This window comes from Haematobia irritans, chromosome 5 (assembly GCF_050003625.1).
Source record: "Haematobia irritans isolate KBUSLIRL chromosome 5, ASM5000362v1, whole genome shotgun sequence".
NCBI classification, from domain to species: domain Eukaryota; kingdom Metazoa; phylum Arthropoda; class Insecta; order Diptera; family Muscidae; genus Haematobia; species Haematobia irritans.
The window spans coordinates 136,388,035-136,410,448 of NC_134401.1; the positions used below are offsets into that span (position 1 = coordinate 136,388,035).

The following is a 22,414-nucleotide window of genomic DNA, read 5'->3' on the forward strand; positions in this document are numbered from 1 at the left end:
ACTCTTTCTTCTCTTCCATTTCAGAACAAGGAAAAGCTAAATGAGCACATTAACAAGATTATATCCCAAAATGAAGCCATTGTCGAAAACAAGGAATTGTTGCTACAGAAAAAATATCCCAAAACTTTGAATCGTTCACGCAGTTTTACCAATGCCAATAGTTCGAGTTCCACAGGTTCATCGAATAATTCTCAGACTTTGCAGACCACCACAGGGGCTCCACCCAGTGAATCGGCCACAAATGCTAAACTAGCCCAGGTGATTGTTCAAAAGCAACAATTACAGCAGCAACAACAGCAACAACAACAATATATCTATCAACAACAAATGCAGAAGCAAAGATTAATTTTCAATGAGAAATCTATGGAAGAAGCGGCTCCTCCACCCCCAACGGTGGTTATGCCTATAAATGGAACATCAAAACATTTGGTGGCCAAGCATATTCAATTGCAAACGCAAATGTCATTGCCAACACAACAAACTCCAGCGCCTCCCTCCTCTCCAGCACAAATCAGTCATCAGTTTCGATCAAATATAACGAACAGTGTATCAGTTGCACAGCACCAACAGCAGATTGGTGCTGCTCCAACAGGCCCAACGGGATCCATTGCACCACCATCGCATATGGCAAATGTCCCCCTTAATTTGTCCTCCAAATCGAAACCATCCATTGTGTTGGAAGAACGTTTGGATTTGTCCACTAAACAACCCCAAGGACCCCTGCCGCAACAACCTCCACCAGCTACACCACGTAAAAGACACTCCATAGAACAGCAACAACAGCATTATCAACAACAACAACAACAAAACTCACAACAAACCCTTTCAATTCCAGCCAATGTGAATGATGCCTCCAATTCGTCGAATTCAAGTTCGCAAGCTCATCAGCAACAACCACAACCATCCACATCGGCTGGTAAATATCCACCAAATAATTCGATTATTAAAAATCTTCTACTTAATGCTCGAGGTCTTGCCATACCCATGGGCGAGGGTGAGGATGCTGTCTACATATGCCCCCTGTGCTCCATGGAATTTCGAACAGCTGAAGATTTACAATTGCACAATAGTACTTATTGCCAAGGCAATAACAGCAGTGCGAATTCGCCTGCCTCCTCGCCCTCACACAAATATTTCCGTTCCAGTTCGATGGCATTAAATATGACCGATTTGAAGATTCTGTCCAAGAATCCTCTTTCTTTGGCCAAATTGGCATGGTCGCAATTGAAAACGAAACCCAGCAATTTTGTATTAAGTCGTTTAAGTGCCTCCCAGGCAAATACATCGAAGAGTAGCAGTACCACAACAACATCGGCGACATCTACACAGCCCAGTAGCAGTAGTTCTATATCAACATCTAATACATCAATAGGCCAAGGAGCTGCTGCCCACCCTCCATCATCATTGTCTTTGTCTGCCATTAACGTTGTTACAGCCACACCAAAATCTCAAATGACTATCAATGACTTGCCAATGCGTTTTGTAGATGCCCCCCTACCCTCACCAGGCCCGCTTTTGGGTAAAACTCCTTTGGTGGATTATACACCCAATGATTCCAAAAATAAATCCGAAGAGGTCATTATAACCAAAATGCATGATGATCGCATGTACAACAATGTCAATTTCAATGATCATTCCACCACCAACACCGTTAACAAGCGTTTGAAATTCGATACTGCGGAAAAGTTTCCGGCGGCGGGCAAACGTTTAACGAATATAACCAGTGGTGGTGAAATTCAGCCTTTAAATGCTTTGGAATTGTCCAAAAAAGAGGAGCGTATAAAACGTTTTACATCCTCTGGGGGTTGTATGATTCCCATCTCGGAATGTGATGATGTTGATAAGAGTCCCAAGATGATAAGGACTCCTCTATTGTCGGGTGGTAGTTTTCAAGAAGTCTCGCCTAAGAAAGAATCCAAATTGCCATTGCCTTTGATGCAAGGTTCCCAGTTAACACCAAAATTTACTTTGGGATTGCCTACATCATCGGGACCTCAGCATTTTCAATTTCCTCCCATCAATCAAATAACGGCATTTAATCCTTTAACATTGCCCCTAACGGAAAAGGTTATACCCTATGTGCCCGGTATACCGGGACCAAATAGTTTGACACCTCAATTACCATTGCCTATACCAACAATTACAGCAAATGTACAGCAACAACAATCTGGGGGAGGTCAACAATCGCAACATTTACAAGTACCACAACAGCCAAAGGCCAGGACCAGCAGTCCCAATCGTAAACAAGACTTAAGTCCCATGAATGTAGCTGTGGCAGCGGGAGCTTCGGAAGTGGCTGGTTCTACGAAATCGGTGGCCACATTTGGTGGTGTACAAAATTTACCCAGTGAATTTGCCAAAGCTCCTCCTTCGACCAATATGCGCAATGTTAGGAATTGGAATTCAAATGTGGCTAATAGTGCCTCTGGCAAACCTAATGTTCCCCTAACGGCTGGCCCAGAGGCAGTGAAACCTAATAAGTCGTTTAATTTTTTACGTATGGCCGACAATCTAAGTCCACGCAAGGCTATTGATGGCAAAACGGCCTCAGGAGATACGGAGACAAGGCATTTTAATTTGGAACGTGTGGTTAAAGATCAGTTGATCATCCAGCAACCTAGTACCAGCAAGGCATTATCACCCTCTGCCGTCAGTCTAGCACCTTTACATGTCGATACCAGTAGCCCCAGCGAAATTATGGATACATCAGCAGCTACGGGAGAAAATAAACCTAAATCGAAATTCCTAAGACCCACCAGTTTACCCTTGAGACCTGGCACTTTTACACCAAAACGTCATCATGGAATTACACCCACGGCCAATACTTTACCTTTAATATCCCCGGAAACACCCAGACCCTCGAAAGAATGTGTTCAATTGTATTTGAATGGCAACTCATATACATATTTGGGTTTAAAATCAAGTACGAAAACTTTTTATTGTACTTTGAATTGTCCACAGCCTTCATATGTCCAAGATATGCACAAACTCTCGATGTATAGTATGTGGCAACAATGTGCTGAAAATAATCCCCATCCATTGGGATTGAAACCCAAGGAAGTCATGTCGCTTTATGATTCCCGCCAAAAGGTTCAAATTTATAATATGGCTGAAAGTAAGAAACTTTCCTACACAGTGGTGGCAGCCCAGCAAATTGTGATGACTCCTTTCCTCGATGGTCAAGATAAATTCTACCATCATCAATTGAAACAAATTCCTTTGGTCGAAGCGGAAGCCAATTCCCCCTCCAAAGAGGATAACAAAATCACGCAAGAGTCTAAGGATGGTGGTAAGGATATGTCCTCCACATCAGCATCATCGTCGCAAACTTTGGTAGGAGGTTATGAATCAAATGAAAATTACACCTACATAAGGGGTCGAGGAAGGGGTAAATATGTATGCTCCGAATGTGGAATACGTTGTAAGAAACCCTCAATGTTGAAGAAACATATACGCACGCACACCGATGTAAGGCCTTACACGTGCAAGCACTGCAATTTCAGCTTTAAAACCAAAGGCAATCTCACAAAGCACATGCAATCCAAGACCCATTATAAGAAATGTATAGAACTTGGCTTGAATCCGGGACCTATGCCTGCCGATGGTGAGTTCCTGGAGCCAGATATGGAATTCGATCAGCAATCATCGACCTCAGCTGGAGGTCGCACCTCGTCCATGGGTAATGCCGAATCGGATTCGGAGGGAGACTCCAGCGATAATGAAACTGAGAGCAGTAATGAATCTGATTCGGCTCGATCAAATGCTCCTACGATTGCAAGTGGCAATGCGGCGGCGGCTGAAGATAACAAATCTCATTTGGAGCATGAGGCGGCCAGATGTCTGCTATCGCTATCCATGACTCCACCCATACACACGCAAAGTGCTGAGACCGCAGGTCAGATGGTGGTGACAACGGTAATGGCCAGTACAATTAATGCAGCTATACTAACTTCGTCTTCGTCGTCAGCCACACCTACTCCAGCCATTCGCAGAGTAATATCGTATACCTCACCCAAACCACCTTTCGATTATCACAAACAGGAACAATACTATTCGAATCCCGAAGAAGCTATGCCCAAAAATTTGAACAATACCACAGCTAGCAATTTTGAGGCGGCTCCCATGGATTTAACCAAGCCAAGATGTTCAGATTCATCCTCCTCAGCCGCCGCCGCCGCTATGACATCACAAGTCTCAATCCAAACTTCTGTAGCTATGAATTCCCTGCCTAGTAATATAATGGCCACAAAACAACCCTCTTTGTCTTCCCTACCTGGGCCAGTGCAAACTCAGGCCCAAATAGAAGATGTCATCTTTGGTGGCAATCGTGATGAATCGGGCCTATTGAAAACCATGATTTCCGTCTCTTCCAAGGTAGCTCGTAGCCAACCAGGTATATCGGAGGAGGTACGAAATCTCAATGAAGATATGATGCTCTATGACTACAGAAGGGAACAGACACTGCAATACTATAAAATTAAGCAGACCCAGCTAAGTCGTGGCAGTGGAACTAGTGCAGCAAACGATGTCTCCTCAAGTATCTCATCTCCATCTTATCCCTGTGCAATGACAACATCAACAAACTCTTGTATAACAACCCAGGCTTGCAACAGTAACACCTTGGCCACAACAACAGTGGTTGTGAGCTCACGTGAATCTGTTGTCTCCAGCAGTGAAGTGAAATTGGATAGTCCTTTAAAACTGCCAAAAATTGAGATTATCGAACCTGTAGAACCGCCACCACCACCAACAACCCCTAAAAAACAAGATATATTACCTTTAGTCAATAACGAAATACCAAAATCCTTCAAATCATCGGATGAAAGTGAGGAGACTGATGAGGAACCCCCAGCCAAGAGACATGTCCCGCAAAGCGATGATAAACTTGGTCATAACTCAAATTTGCCATCGGTTGTTTTGCAACCAGGGACCACCGACTTTTCTGGTGTTCTCTCCGGAGGTTCAAATGGCAGCAATTCGTCATCACAACAACCCACACGAACTGTAATTGTAGGCGAAGATGGTTTCACAACGAATAATAATGAAATTTTGCCCGTACATCCTCGAGTTCCACCCCTCACAAATGCCGATGGGCGGCCTGTGTGTTCGATATGTTCGAAAACTTTCCAAAAACAATCACAATTGGCCTTACACATGAACATTCACTATATGGAACGTAAATATAAATGTGATCCCTGCAGTGTATCATTCCGTACCCAGGGTCATTTGCAGAAGCATGAACGATCCGAAGCCCACAAAAATAAGGTAATTATGACTTCGACATTTGGTGTGCCCACAACCTCAAATCCCCGACCCTTTGAGTGTACCGATTGTAAGATAGCTTTTCGCATTCACGGTCATTTGGCCAAACATTTGAGATCCAAGACCCATGTTCAGAAATTGGAGTGTTTGCAGAAATTACCATTTGGCACTTATGCCGAAATCGAAAGGGCTGGCATAAGTCTCACCGAAATTGATACTAGTGATTGTGAAAATTCGTTGATCTCTTTGCGTCTATTGGCCCAAAAACTAATCGAGAAAGATCCTACATCCAAGTTGGGCAGCTATACTACACCATCGGGTGTCCAGGATAATAACTCGAATACTGGTTTGGTGTCCCAAGATAGTGCATCTGAAGATGGATTCAAAGCTGCAGAAAATGCTGCAGCCTCAGCCATAGCCTCTTTGGATAATGATAGTGCCGCCAATACACCAAGGAGAGCTAATTCCACCTCGGAGGATGAGAGTATAGCCCAGGCTTTGAATAATAATCTTAAGAGACGTTTACCGGGTAATTTTAGCAATGGCGAGGATAGTGATAAAGATCTACCAGATTCTTTGCATCAAGATAAACGTTTACGGCAAGATCATCATGGCTCATCTGGACCCATTGGGGGTGCCGGTGGTCTATTGAATCACATGAATTCCGGTAGTCCTACGGCAAACTGACATTACATTTTTGCCTATCCTGAAAGATGAATAATGGATATAATTTCGACATCATCATCATCCTGACAAACAACCCCAACATCAGCAACGGTGTCAACATCTTCGTTGCCAACGATGATGATTCGTATGGATAAGAATATAGGAAGACCTGAAAATCGGTCTTGTTTAGGTTATAATAACCCACAACAACAACAACATTTATACTATCAGCAACAACAACCGCAACAACATCATCATCATCAACAGCCCTTAGGAATAATCCAGGATAATTTCTCAAATTTTCCTTATACAAATACCGTTTACCATCATAATTAGCAGACATAGATATAGTACACACAGATACATACACATACCCATACCACCGTCATCTCTATTGACCGCTAAAACTTGTTGACAGTGCAAAAAGAGAAAAAACAACAACAGCCTAGAAGAAGAGTTACAATTTTTATTAATTGCTCTTCGCAATAGCATCGTTTTAAACAAAATGTGATCATTTGTAAAACAAGATCGATAAAACAGTCTTCTATGGAAATTTTAATAGAAACCTATGGAAATCTAGTGAAACAGACTGATGCATTGTTATTTCACGGGTTTCGTAAACAGAGGGAATTTAAATATCGGAAAAATGTTGGCCGGTAAAACAGTTCTCATTTACCATGAAATTGTTAACCTCTCGATAACAATATATCCTCTGAATTGACTGTAATGTCGTACATTTATAGGGAAACAGAAGGAAAAGACAGTTGCGTTTTAATGTTGGTAAGAAAGTTAGAAATTAAAAACAAAACTGAAAAATGTCGATAAAGCAGTGTTGTTTCACGTGCTTCGTAAACGGAGGAATTTAAATATCGAAAATAATACTGTTATCGACCAGCATTGTACCATGGAATTGTCAACAGCCGATATCAATATGGCCACTGAATTGTCATTAACGTCGTACATTTATAGGAAATCAGATGGAAAAGTAATTTTCATTTTAATATCGGCACGAGAGTTATTGCTCTCATGCAATAAGCAATTTTAAAAATTTAAAAATGTTGATAAAACAGTCTTATTGTGTGATGAAAATTTTAATAGCCGACAACAACGTATATTGGGCGAGTACGATATGATCGTATTTTTTCAATTTTTCCACAAAGATTGGTATGCATATCTTGCTAAATATTTGCTAACCGTAAAGAATACAAAAAGGCTTTTGTGAAAGGTCCATAAGAAATGCACTGCTATATTTGCTTACGAAGATTTTGTTAGGTGCTATTATCAACTGTTTGCAGTATACTTCCCTATGAAATACATGGCAAAACTGTGTTAATGGCACGCAAACGAAATTTTCCCTAGACTTGCATACCGGCCTTAACACAAACTTACCGGTTTGCATTTCTCTCTAAATATTTGCTATCCATAAGAAATTTATACCTATGTTTGCTAAAAAAATCGTTAGGCATCCTTGCCTGCTTAAAATTCTTCCCAATCGAAATCACTATCAATGTTGTACCGAACATAGATCACGGTACATTTTTCCATAAGAATTATCGCAACACTGCCTTAAATGTACCCAAGTGAAATGTTAGCTATCCATCAAACATGCAAATTTTAAAACGGGAAATTATATGTAACGATATTATCGACCGTTTACACTTTGGTCTTAAATCCCGGTATGATATTTTAGAGAAATTTCTGCTCATTAAGAAATATTAAGGCACTTTTGCTAGCGGAATTCTCGTTAAAACTATGTTATCGATCGGTGACAAAAACGTGGAACGCGTATTTCCATGTAAAAAGAACTGTACCCAAATGCAAATTTTGCTACCCATCAGATATTTATAGTAAATTTTAATAGCGAAAATTCTGTGAGATGTAGTTATCGACTGTTTAAAGTTTGCTTCTGAAGTCCGGAATACAATTCCAGAAGAATTTCTGTTATCCTAAGAAATATCAAAGCACTTTTACCAGCGAACGATATTATTGTATTTTTGTTAGAACTATATTATCGACCGTGTTCATTATTTTAATGTCATATAAAGAGGGGATGTATCCAATGTGAAATGTTGCGGCCTATTATGAATGTATAACAAATTGTAATAGCGAAAATTCGGCGAAACTCCGTTATCGACTGTTTAAAATATTCTTCTAAAGTCTGGAATACAATTCCAGAGGGATTTCTATTATCCTAAGAAATATGAAAACATTTTCACTGGCGAACGATATTATCGACTGTCGTAAGAAACATGGAAAAATTATCTTAATGCCGTGTAAAAAGAATTTTCGCAACAATTGCACAACGGTCTTAAAGACATATGTCCTAAAAGGACTTGTAATGTGTCTAATGTCATGTAAACCAAATTTAGGCTAGAGCTATACCCTGAAAAGGCGGTGGTTAACCTTCTGCAAGAAAAAAATTTCCCAGTGGACTTTTTTTATTACACAATCATAGAATTTCAAATTATTACAAATGATCACACTGAAAACCAAAAAAAAAAAAAAAAAAACTCAAAATGTTTGCAACCTCAGGACCAATTTCTTTTACATACACATAAAACGATGAAATTCAAACTCATCATATCCTAAATCACATATCGTTTTCAAAAACCTATGAACCTTATAAACAAACGTTAGACTACTTAAATTTCTTCAATCAAATAGAAAAAACACAACTTGAACAAGTTTTAGCGGTTCTAAACATAAATTTCCTTTAATATACGTCTATGTCAAAATGTCTATATGCATGTATATCTAAACAAACTAATGACTAAATATCAAACAATTTACAAAGTAATATACAATCTTTTGAAATGAACCAAAAATTTAAAGAAAAACCAACTATAGGAAAACAATATCATTTTTTTATATAAAATGCAAATGCATTAAGCATAATAAAATCAAATATTTTTATGTCTTGAGAATTACTTGAGGAAAAATTATAAAAAAAAAAAAATTAGAAATTTAAGAATACTGTGGTACTGTTTTTTGTAGACAAAAAAATCATTAGTGGTAATTATTTGTACATAGACAAAACAAAAAGAAATATTCTAAAGGTATTTTTTATACTTTGTAAAGATTTATATATTTTATTTTATATTTTTATTATTTTAACTGCACTTGCAAAAGCCTTAAAGGCTTTTGTTTGTTATAGTAAAAAATTCTAAAACTTAAACGAAACTTTTCTTAATAAGTTTTGTAAAGATTCAAATATTTTTTTTTTCAGTTTTAAGAAAAAAAAAACGTATATCATGTTCTTCCTGGGTTTAAACTATTTTTTTTTCTTTATATATATACAGTTTGTTGAATTTTTCTTACTTTGTTTTATTTTTTTTTTAATTAGTTTTACTAAACTAACTTTTAGTTTTAAAACAAATATAAACAGAAAACCAACGAGACCACGAGACTCATACATAATAGTTATATTATTATTATTATTATTAAATATTAATTTCTAAACAAATTATTTACGTTAATAAAATAAAAAAAAATAAAAACAAATAAACTTTCTAATAATATTAGTTAAAATTGTATATATTATATTGTATTTTTGATAATATAATTCTAAAAATTAAACATAAATGTTGTACAAAAATCTAAAAAATATAACCATTTAAAAAATCATACAAAATTCAATAATAATTTTTACATATATCTATTAAGTTATAATTATAGAATAGAATTTTTTTTTGTAATTTAGTTACAACAAAGAAAAACTGTCATAGAAACTATAGTGTTGTAAGTTTAAAACTTTAAACGAATTAAAAATATAATATTTACCACATATATATATACACACACATACATGCATATAAAAACAAATCAAATTTATTAAACAAAGAAAAATATAAAAATATTACATATATATATTTATGTATATAAAACAAAATTATATGGATATATGCAAGAAACAAACAAACAACTTTATTATCATAGAAACTCTAATTGTATTTCATAAAATCATTAGATTTATATACACATCTACGTACATATATAAAACAAATAAACAAAAATTGTATAAATTACATTATATGTAATTCTCTGTGTATTGTGAGGAATTATTATATTATAGTATATATATATGAAAGAAAGAAAGAAAAATGAAAATGTTTGAAATAACAAACAAAAAATAAAATAAAAAATTTTTTGAAAATAAATTTTAACATTTTGTGTTTTTTAATTTAGGGTCGGTAATAAGTTTTTGGTTCAATTGTGAAAATCTAAATTTTTCAAAGTAATTTCTTTACTTTGTTATTCAAAAAAAAAAAATAAAATCAAATAATGCTTTGGGCCATTTCCTCCAAGTTTTTTTTTTAGGTTTTATACAAAATAGCCGTATTTTTATTCTTATTTTGTTAATTTCATTTTTGGTTTCCACAAGTGAAACACGCACATAGTTGGCTTTTACACCGGGGGATGTTTATTTGAGGATATTTCAGTGATTTGTTTTCCATTACTTAGAACCTTGTTTGGAAATACATATAGTCCTGAAAAAAAATAAATTTATTATAAGTAAACTGAAATTGTAAAGTTCGTCATAATTTTCCTGTAGTCCAATATGAATATTTCATTTGCATGTCGATAACAAAGTTATGCTTAGTATTCGTTTAAAGCCCGAAATGAAGAATGAAAGAGATTCTATGCTATCCATAATAAATGTATACATCCTAAAAATTATTTTGTTAGTAGACACACTTGAAAAATCTGCTGAAACAACAAAAAGTTTGCTGGAAAAAGTAAAGCAGTCACTATTTATTGAATGCTCTTAATACTAATAAAAAATAGGTTTTTTAATATGAAGCATATTTTTGGATTTCCTTAAAAATATATATTTTTAATTAAGTCAAAACAGCCGATCTTGAAAATCATTTGGGTACAATTTTAAAACGTAAATCCTCGTATGTAGCTCTAGCGAAATTTTCGCTACATATAAGAAATGTACTGAAATTGTAAAGTTTGTCATAATTTTCTTGTAGTCCAACATGAATATTTCATTTGCATGTCGATAACAAATTTATGCCCAGTATTCGTTTAAAGCCCGAAATGAAGAATGAAAGAGATTCTATGCTATCCATAATAAATGTATACACCCTAAAAATTATTTTGTTAGTCGACACACTTGAAAAATCTGCTGAGACAGCAAAAAGTTTGCTGGAAAGAGGTAAAGCAGTCACTATTTATTGAAATAAAATTGTTTGCTCTTAATACTAACAAAAAATAGGTTTTTTAATATGAGGCATATTTTTGGATTTTTTTTAAATCTATTTTTTTTTTAATTAAGGCAAAACAGCCGATCTTGAAAATCATTTGGGTTACATTTTAAAACGTAAATCCTGGAATGCAGCTCTAGCGAAATTTTCGCTACATATAAGAAATGTACTGAAATTGTAAAGTTTGTCATAATTTTCTTGTAGTCCAATATGAATATTTCATTTGCATGTCGATAACAAAGTTATGCCTAGTATTCGTTTAAAGCCCGAAATGAAGAATGAAAGTGATTCTATGCTATCCATAATAAATGTATACACCCTAAAAATTATTTTGTTAGTAGACACACTTGAAAAATCTGCTGACACAGCAAAAAGTTTGCTGGAAAAAGGTAAAGCAGTCACTATTTATTGAAATAAAATTGTCTGCTCTTAATGCGCTTTACAGACTATCAGTTATTCCGGACGACAGTGCTCGTGTCGAACATATCCCATATATTGTGCACACTATAAGTTAAGTCCGAAGGCATAATCGATACTGCTGCCTGTTTATTGGATCGATAACACATTTACCGATTATTTAGTCATCGCCGACAAGTCGTATCGATCCGACACACTGTAAGATTCTTTACAAACACCGACATTCCGTCCGGAATAACTGATAGTCTGTAAAGCGCATCACTCACGACTGAAAAATCATACTCACGCACGATATTTTTTGGTAGGACTCACGCTCACGCACACTAACGAAAAGAAAATTTGTACTTACGCACACTCATGCACGAAAACGTCGTGACTCAAGAAAACTATCGTGACTCACGAATAATTTTATGATTAATTTACCTTACTGAAGTGTCTGAAAACATGAACATTATTAAAATCGAGAGTGTTATTAAACTCTTAACATCCCAGGTGTCACTAGAATTGTAATTGAATTTACCTCTTAAGCGTTTTATGTTGGTGAGCAGGAATATTTTCGTGAGTGTAATTCGTTACTCACGCACACTCACGAAGATATTATTTTCGTGGCTCACGCCCACGCACGACATTTTGGTTTGTTAATCACGCTCACGCACACTCACGCTGTTGTCATGAGCGTGACTCACGACTCACACACGAATCACGAAAATTTTGTGAGTCACGACAATTTCGATTCACGTGCACACCTCTAGAGGTAAGTAAAATATCGATAAATGTGTTATCGACCCCATTAAAAAACAGCAGTATCGATTATGTCTTCGAACACAACTTATAGTGTGGCCAATATCTGGGATATGTTCGACACTAGCTCTGTCGTCCGGATAAACTTATAGTCTGGATGGCGCATTAAAGGTACATATAGGGCATTAGGTTTTAAAATGTTACCCTAGACCTCGAATTACAAAAATATTTATAACAGCAGACCCCGTCTTTTTTACAGACTTTTCTCTATGAGTGTAGCCACTTGTGCTGGAGAACTGATCACTATATTCAAAAAAAAAATTAATGGTAATTAAGCGTTTTATTAATTTGTATGACGATAAAAATCGAGTTTCGAAAAAGTTACTTCTGTGAGGTGAATTTATAAAATGTCGGTAGCACCGCTTAACATTTGTACTACAGCCCGATACAACTCTAGTACAATTTTTACTACCTACATAGACACTTTTGCAGTAGAAATTTTCATTAAGAGGATGTTATCGATTTTTAGCAGTTCATCTCATAAAGCCGGAAATTTCGTTAGCGTGTCAATAATACAGTTTTGTCATGTATTCTTTATGGGAGCAAACTGTAAACAGCCGATAACAATGTCTCACGAAAATTCTTGCTAATAAATTTATAAAAAAAATATAAACTCGGTAACACAGTATACTATTTCTACTACAGCCCGATATACAACTCTAGTTAAATTTTTGCTACCTATATGAAGTACATAGACTGCTTATATTTTACCTCATAAAGCCGGACATTTCGTTTGTGTGTCAATAACACAGTTTTGCCATGGATTTCTTATGGGAGCAAACTGTAAACAATCAATAACAATGTCTCGCGAAATTTTTGCTAACAAATTTATAAAAAAATATAAGTCGACTTATCATTTCTACTACGGCCCGATATACGCTTGTTTGCTTGCTTACATTTTACCTCATAAGGGTAGGTACTATGTTCGGTTTTCGAGTTGAAAACCACTTTATTTTCGCGATTACTTTTTCTTAAATAACCAAAATTATAAATGAAAACAAACTTATTCCTGTAAAGTCTTGCCGAAATCTAGAGGAACAACAAACTACGCATCAATTGATTTAATTTGTCTGCTTTATATTGAACTGTTTTGATCAAGTAACCACGAAAATTTCAACGCGAAAAGCGAACATAGTACTTACCTTAAAGCCGGAAATTTCGTTTGTGCGCCAATAACACAGTTTTGCATTTCTTATGCGCCGTCCAGACTATAAGTTTATCCGGACGACAGTGTTCGTGTCGCACATATCCCAAATATTGGCTACACTATAAATTATGCTCGAAGACATCATCGATATTGCTGCTTGTTAATGGGATCGATAACACATTTATCGATATTTTACTTATGTCCAACATTTCTTATCGTTCGATCACTATGTAAGATTCTTTACAAAAGCAGACATTCCGTCCGGAAAAACTTTAGTCTGGACGGCGCATTATGGGAGCAAACTGTAAACAATCGATAACAATGTCTCACGGAATTTTTGCTAGCAAAAATACCAATGCATTACTTGTGTATAGCGAGAACTTCGTTAAAGTAGTATACCGGTCTTAAGACGATATTAGTGATTCCTTACAATTTTCCCCATAAAGGCCGGTATGTACCTCTAGCATTTTTTATGGATAGCAGAAATTTCCGCTAGAGGTACACACCGGCCTTAAAGACCACCTACATAATGCGCCGTGCAGACAATAAGTTTATCCGGAAGACAGTGGTCGTGTCGAACATATCCCACTTTATAAGTTAAGTCCGAAGGCATAACCGATACTGCTGCATGTTTATGGGATCGATAACACATTTACCGATTATTTAGTCATCGCCGACAATTCGTATCGATTGGACACACTGTAAGATTCTTTACAAACACAGACATTCCGTCCGGAAAAACTTATAGTCTGGAAGAAGCATAAGACAGTTTTGATACAAAAAATTCCAATAGATCTAGTTATAAAGTAATATTTTATTATTATCGAACATGTATGGGGATAATTTTTCAGTAAATCTTGTAAAAACTCCTGTTGGATACCAATAATACAGTTTTCACATACATTTCTAATGGGAGAAAACTGGATAGCGGAAATTTCGTTAGAGGTACATACCGGCCATAAGACGATATTAGGGATTCCTTACAGTTTTCCCCATAAAGCCCGGTATTTACCTCAAGCGGAAATTTTCGCTACCCCTAAGAAATGTATTGCTTTATTTGCTAGTGGAAATTTCGAGAGGTGTTGTTATCGATTGTTTACATTTTGCTCCCATAAACAGTACATAGTAAAACTTTGTTATTTGCAAGCAAAGGAAATATCCGTTAGAAGTGCATACCGGCCTTAAAGCCCTGTTGCATAAGTTCTTGCAAAAAAACATGTCTAATGAGAAGGCAGTTTCACTTGATTTGCACACCGGGCTGTATTAGAAACTGTATTTCCGACAATTTCTACATTTTCCACCCATAAGCCCGACATGCAGCTTTTAACGGAACCCCTATTTCGTCACAATAACACAGTTTTGCCTTGTATTTCTTTGAGAACAAAATGTAAACTGTCGATAACGTTGGTAACTGAATTTTCGTTAGCAAAAGTGTCAATGTATTTTTTTAGCGGGGTTAAAGGTTCATGCAGATCCTTAGGAAACTTTTTCGAAACCCGAGTTATTGACATATAAAAAAATAAAATTGTTAACTACCTATGGATTCCCTCGCAAATGTAGATGAATTTCATATTTATCTCATATATATAGAACTTACCAATAAAAATGCTGCTCCCAAAATTAATGCTCTCTCCTTTCCGGTCAATTTGGAATCACTAAAATATATATTCGTTGTATATTGTCCTTTGCCACTCATCCATTTTCGATCAATTGAAGCTCTCAACTCGCCTCCTGAATGAATTTTAAAATAGGTCTCTTTCGGTAAACAAAAACAACAGAATCCAGCATTTTTTGGTCCTTCCACACAAAATATAGGATTACCCGTTGCCCCATCTTCAATGTAAAATTCGGGTACCAATAATGTCGGGGACTGAACAATTCGTCCCAAGATATTGCCGGGTGGTATCCAAACTTCAAGACTTTTTGGTTGACAACACATAAAGCCCAAAGCGAGCTTTTTCTGAAACAGCAAAGCTTCTTGGTAGGTCTTATCGATTAAATGCATTTGAAAAGGTCGTGCAGAGCCCCATATTAAGCGATTTCTTGCTGTGGAATATTCAGAAGCTGCATAAATTGCATCGCCCACAACAGAGCGAACAATGAAACGATTTTCGGAGGAGACTCCGGTAAGGGCTGGAAATAGGGAATGTGTTTTTTTTTTCGATGAAGTTTGTAACGACAAACTTACAATCGGTGTCTACTTACAATCGTTCAATTCAAATGTTTGCTCAATATATATTGAAGGGATATCCTTTAAAAAATCATAACCAGATAATGGAATATATGTTGTTTGTACACCTCTAGCATTTTGTTCTACTGTGGAAATCGGTAAAGCTATGCGTTGAGAAACTTTTAAATAATAAGAAACGATATGTGGGAAGGGTTATATGGGAAAGGTCGATATAAAATAAAAATTGTTTACCTCTTGGTTGTGATGTTATGCTTTGGGGACCATCAAAAACTGTAGTTAGGAAAATAAATTTTGAATTATATATACATTTAAAAATATTTAAATTAATTTCTGATCTCTTCCTATAAGAACTATAACCACGTGTATCGAAAATTTCCTCCGATAGGCGATAATACAGTTCTGTCAAATATTTCTTATGAAAGCAAAGATTGGACGATTTCTCACGGAATTTTCTCTAGCTGCAAAATTTCCGGATAACCATATTATCGATTGCTTAAGTTTCCTAATTAACGGCCGATACTTAGTTCATATTCCACAGGTGATAACTAAAAAAATAATCACTGTTTCTTTCCTTCTCATATGTGTTGGCTCATTTCCTCCAAGATATGTTAAGATTTGCTAAAACCAAGTCAGTATTCATATTCTAATGTATTTGTTGGTAATACAGGTTTTCATTTTTTGAACCTCTAGCGGAAATTTCGTTTGCGTGCCAATATCACAGTTTTGCCATGTGTTACTTTATGCACCTCTAGCAGACAATCCGGTTGCATGCAAATAATCGAGAAAATGTAATCGGTCGGTAACATCATTCAATAACCGGAAATGCCTGCACATTTCTTATGCGCCGTCCAGACTATAAGTTATTCCGGACCTAATATCTGCGTTGGCGAGCCATCGTGGTTAGCATGCCCGCCTTGCATACACAAGGTCGTGGGTTCGATTCCTGCTTCGACCGAACACCAAAAAGTTTTTCAGCGGTGGATTATCCCATGCTGATGACATATCTGAGGGTTTCAAAGCTTCTCTAAGTGGTTTCACTGCAATGTGGAACGCCGTTCGGACTCGGCTATAAAAAGGAGTTTTCGTTTGCGTACCAATAACACCGTCACCGCCATGTACCTCTTATGGGAGCAAAATGTAAACAATCGTTTACAGAACCTCACGGATTTCTCGTTTGCAAATATATATTCTTATGGAGGTGCATACCGGTCCTTAATAATAAATTCACAATTATTTTAAAACAATTATTAAGTAAGTATTCGATAGCATTGTTGTATGGAAAATTTCGTATGGTGTATACCTCTACAGGAAATTTGTTTGTGCGTCAATAACTCAGTTTTCCCATCTATTTCTTATGGGAACATAATGCGCTTTACAGACTATCAGTTATTCCGGACGGAATGTCGGTGTTTGTAAAGAATCTTACAATATGTCGCATCGATACGACTTGTCGGTGATGACTAAATAATCGGTTAATGTGTTATCGATCCCATAAACACGCAGCAGTATCGATTATGCCTTCGGACTTAACTTATAATGTGCACAATATATGGGATATGTTCGACACGAGCACTGTCGTCCGGAATAACTGATAGTCTGTAAAGCGCATAATGTAAACAATCGATAATAGCGACTCACGGAATTCTCGTTATCAAATAGGGCAATGCATTTCTTATCGGTAGTGGAAATTTCCGGTGGAGGTGCATACCGGCCCTATATGAGCTAAATGTAAACAGTGGATAATAACGTATCTAGGAATTTTGGATATCATAAATCGCCATAAGACTGATATACGTCACTAGAAAAATTTCCACTATCCGTAATAGTCTTCAGTACGATGTAATCGATTGTTTACCAATTCCTTATTTATCTCCTATAAGATACAGTCTTATTGACATGTAACAGCAAATTATCGTTAAAGCTGTACCACACAATTTTTTTCTAGTAGCGCGTACAGGCCTTATGCCATTTATTATGGCTTCTGAAGTCCTATGCACTATTTTTAAATTTTTTTTCCATAAATGGTTATTGATGCCTTTATTGATGTATTCCTCCCCTAACGAAATTTCTGCAACCCACTAGACGAAATGCATTGATATTTTGCCATCGAAAATAATATTTTTGGTAAAAAGTAGCTATGGATTTCTTATCGAACAGCAAACTTGAAGCTAGGAAGTGCATGCCGAGTTCATGAGAAAATCAAAGTAACCAAATTTTTCGTCAATATATAATTTTAGCGGTCGAGGTGCTTACCAAATTTCACCCAACACTCAAAGAAATTATGTGTTAGTGGACACAGCGGAAAGGTCTGCTAAAACAGTAATTGCTATTTCATAGACCATTAATTGCAAATATATAATAGAAGACACATACTGCTATTTTAAGCAGACTTTTTCTATGGGGCAAGCGATAGGATTTTTTTATTTGTCAGCCATTATTAATTATGTTAGAGGTAATTCAGCATTGTATTTATTGTTTACTTGGAAAAATTGTGAAATCTTGACAAACTATGCTATCGGCACGAAACCAAAATGTCTGGTAGTAACTTTTCTTTTATTACATGTCTAAAAACACTTTTGAAATATTTAAAAAAAATGTAAAAATTATTAAGGTATAGAAAAAAAAATAATCCACATTTACAAACTTCTTTAGCTAACACCAAAAAATAATACCTTTTTTGTAGTATACAGTGCAATTTTTTTTGTTAACAACAATACAAAGGAATAGCTTTGATAAGATAGGAGTTATGACCCACTACTTTATTGTTTATAACAAAGGCATTGTATTGGAATCTAAATTTGTTACAATTCGCCCATTCATAGAAAAACTATTTCTTCTATCTATGGTATATCACCTCTTGGTTCCGAACGATTTTGTTGGGCAACACGGATTTCACTATCAAATTGTAAATTTCGTACTGCATCGTTTTCGAGCATTTTCTCCCGTTTTCTTTGCAAATTGATTTGACTTTTCGAAAAATATATATTTCCACCGCTCAGTGCTTCCGCAACACCTTCGAAAGGTAAACTGAAATTACTGGCTCTATTTAACGTGCAATATCTAATACTACCAGTATGTCCGACTTGTTCTCTTTCACATTTCAATAATCATTGTTTGTTTTGAAGTTGATAAGGCTCGTTTATCGAGCTATTATTGATTGGATGTTACACGCAGAGATAATTTCTACGTGGAGGTTTAAATAGAATTGCTACAACTTTTTGGATTTTATGTTTAAAAAAAATGAAGAGGAGTTATAAGAAATGCTATATTCGCTAAAAAATGCCTAGGAATTTATTATCGACTGTTCCAGTAAAGAAATATATAGCAAAACTGTTTTATTGGCATGCAGCGAAATTTTCGTTAGATGGCAAAACTGTGTTATTGGCACACAAACGAAATTTCCGCTAGCCATAGAAATAATGCATTGCTATATATTTGCTAACCAAAGTTCCGTTAGGAGTTGTTATCGACTGTGTACATTTTGCTCCCATATTAAATTATTGTCACGCAAACGAATTTTCCGCAAGTCCTGCATACTGGACGTTATGCGCTTTACAGACTATCAGTTATTCCGGACGACAGTTCTCGTGTCGAACATATCCCATATATTGTGCACATTATCAGTTATGTCCGAAGGCATAATCGATACTGCTGCATGTTTATGGGATCGATAACACATTTACCGATTATTTTGTCATCGCCGACAAGTCGTATCGATCCGACACACTGTAAGATCCTTTACAAACACCGTCATTCCGTCCGGAATAACTGATAGTCTGTAAAGCGCATTATGGTAAAACTGATCGATAAAACTGTTTAAACAAAATTTCTTATGGGAAAAATATGAGAGCTGTCGATAACGGTAGATATTGGAAATTTCGCTAGCAAATTTGTCGCAAACCATGTTATTTTCTCGTATATTATAAATTAGATTACGGCATTTTAGCATTTTATTTTTGGTGAGAAATCAATACTTTTGCGGCAAAAATGTTCCATATTCCCTGCTCAATAAAATTTTATTTGTCTCTTGAAACATATTTGAGGTGATCCTATTCCTTCTCTGCGTGTGGATGTATTACGGTGTTTTTAGCATATGCATATCGCACATCCACTAAATACCTAAAGTTGCAGTAATAAAGTTGCTTTATCTTAAAAACAATTCGTTCTCTTTACAAGGCAATTGGTAATACCAAACAAAAAAATAATTTGTAGATTATTAGACACTATACGTGTATAAGTGTCATAAAACGTAAAATAAAAAAAGAATCTGAATGATTAATATGTTTTTAGTGCTATTCACTAAAATCAGAATAAGTCACTATGTATAAATTGTATTTGTTTCAGCAAATAATTTTTTATGTTATTTATTTTTTTTAATAGCTTCGAAATATAACAAACACAGGGCATAGCTGATTTGTGTATACGCCCAGTAGGAAGTCCAAGTCTGTATTCCTATATACAACTCTATCGAAAATTCCCTTTGAATCCCAATAATGCAGTTTAGTCATGTGTTTCCATGTTATCGACTTTTTATAAATTTTACTTAACAAAAAATCTTACTTTGCAAAATTATATTTCTATAGAAAATTTTGTCAAAATTTTATTTCTATAGAAAATTTTGCCAAAAATTTTTTCTATAGAAAATTTTGTCCAAATTTTAATTCTAAGAAAATTTTGTCCAAATTTTATTTCTATAGAAAGTTTTGTCCAAATTTTAATTCTATAGAAAATTTTGTCAAAATTTTATTTTTTTAGAAAATTTTGTCAAAATTTTATTTCTATGGAAAATTTTGTCAAAATTTTATTTCTATAGAAAATGTTGTCAAAATTTTATTTCTATAGCAAATTTTGTCAAAATTTTATTTCTATAGAAAATTTTGTAAAAAAATGTATATCTATAAAAAATTTTGTAAAAAAATTATATCTATCGAAAATTTTGTCAAAATTTTATTTGCATAGTAAATTTTGTCAATATTTTATTTCTATAGAAAATTTTGTTAAAATTTTATTTCTATAGAAAATTTTGTCAAAATTTTATTTCTATATAAAATTTTGTCATAACTTTATTTCTATAGCAAATTTTGTGAAAATTTTATTTCTATAGCAAATTTTGTGAAAATTTTATTTCTATAGACAATTTTTTCAAAATTTTATTTCTATAGAAAATTTTGTCAAAATTTTATTTTTATAGAAAATTTTGTCAAAATAATATTTCTATAAAAAAATTTTGTCAAAATTTTATATCTATTGGAAATTTTGTCAAAATTTATTTCTATACAAAATTTTGTCAAAATTTTATTTCTATAGAATATTTTGTCAAAATTTTATTTCTATAGAATATTTTGTAAAAATTTTATTTATATTGAAAATTTTGTCAAAATTTTATTTCTATAGAGAATTTTGTCAAAATTTTATTCCTATAGAACATTTTGTCAAAATTTTATTTCTATAGAAAATTTTGTCAAAATTTTATTTCTATAGAAAACTTTGTAAACAAATATATATCTTTAGAAAATTTTGTAAAAAAAATGTATATCTACAGAAAATTTTGTCAAAATTTTATTTGCATAGGAAATTTTGTCAATATTTTATTTCTACAGAAAATTTTGTCAAAACTTTATTTCTATAGAAAATTTTGTCAAAACTTTATTTCTATAGAAAATTTTGTCATAACTTTATTTCTATAGAAAATTTTGTCATAACTTTACTTCTATAGAAAATTTTGTGAAAATTTTATTTCTATAGAAAATATTGTCAAAATTTTATTTCTATATAAAATTTTATCAAATTTTTTTTTTTATTGAAAATTTTGTGAAAATTTTATTTCTATAGACAATTTTGCCAACATTTTATTTCTGTAGAATATTTTGTCAAAATTTTATTTCTATAGAATATTTTGTCAAAATTTTATTTCTATGAAAAGTTTTGTCAAAATTTTATTTCTATAGAATATTTTGCCAAAATTTTATTTCTGTAGAATATTTTGTTAAAATTTTATTTCTTTAGAAAATTTTGTCAAAATTTTATTTCTATAGAAAATTTTGTCAAAATTTTATTTCTATAGAATATTTTGTCAAAAATTTATTTCTATAGAATATTTTGTAAAAATTTTATTTCTATTGGAAATTTTGTCAAAATTTTATTTCTATAGAAAAAATTGTCAAAATTTTATTTCTATTGAAAATTTGGTCAAAATTTTAGTTCTATAGTAAAGAAGATATATCAAGGCAAAAGTGCCTTGATAATGCAAGCGAAATTTCCGTTAGAACGATATTTTCGAATGTTGAACTTTTTTAATAAAGTAACCGCGAAAGTTTCAACGCGATGCCACGCTTTACCAGTAAGTCAATGTGTAGATATATAGAAAATTCCCTGAGGAGTTATTACCGACAGTGTACACTTTTTATCGCCATAAAGGAAAGACGCGAATGTTTTTTTATTAGAATGGAAACAAAAATTTTGTTAACGTTCTAAGGCTAGAGGATCAGAATGTAAAGTTTCGCCTTCGCCTGTCGTTAATTTTGTCTTTATGGCCGGTATGCACTTCCAGCCGAAATTTTCGCTATTCATAACCAATGCTTAGCTATATATTTGGTAACGAAAATTCCCTGAGCCGTTATTATCGATTATTTACATTTTGCTCTCACAAGTAATACATTGTAGAACTGTGTTATTGGCACGCAAACGGAATTTCTGCTAGAGGTGTATATCCGGACTTCT

At 34.3% G+C, this 22,414-nt stretch overlaps 2 protein-coding genes across 6 annotated transcripts in view; one reads left to right on the top strand and one right to left on the bottom strand.

Moving 5' to 3' along the window:
* Positions 1-10,416, top strand: part of shn (zinc finger protein schnurri) — a 239,578-nt gene extending 229,162 nt beyond the window's left edge. For all 5 annotated transcript variants that reach the window (XM_075313247.1, XM_075313248.1, XM_075313249.1 and 2 more), the window contains one exon: positions 25-10,416. In XM_075313247.1, the coding sequence (XP_075169362.1) occupies positions 25-5,949 (5,925 nt within the window). In that variant the 3' untranslated portion in view covers positions 5,950-10,416. The remainder of the gene's footprint in view (positions 1-24) is intronic.
* Positions 10,187-18,734, bottom strand: LOC142241484 (phospholipid scramblase 3). The gene is made up of 5 exons (XM_075313263.1): positions 18,549-18,734; positions 15,926-15,964; positions 15,709-15,852; positions 15,101-15,636; positions 10,187-10,415 (listed from the first exon to the last, which is right to left on the bottom strand). Exons 1-5 carry the CDS (start codon positions 18,628-18,630, stop codon positions 10,386-10,388), a joined length of 831 nt encoding a protein of 276 aa, XP_075169378.1. The 5' UTR covers positions 18,631-18,734; the 3' UTR covers positions 10,187-10,385.
* Positions 18,735-22,414: the final 3,680 nt, after the last annotated feature.

Bases quoted from the DNA above. Each gene is read 5' to 3' on its own strand.
- LOC142241484 (XM_075313263.1), bottom strand. From the start codon at position 18,630: ATGCTCGAAAACGATGCAGTACGAAATTTACAATTTGATAGTGAAATC. The intron at 15,853-15,925 runs GTAAACAATTTT...ATTATTTAAAAG, and splicing joins CATAACATCACAACCAAGAG to TTTCTCAACGCATAGCTTTA. The intron at 10,416-15,100 runs GTAAGTTCTATA...ATTTTTTTTCAG, and splicing joins TGGGAGCAGCATTTTTATTG to GACTATATGTATTTCCAAAC.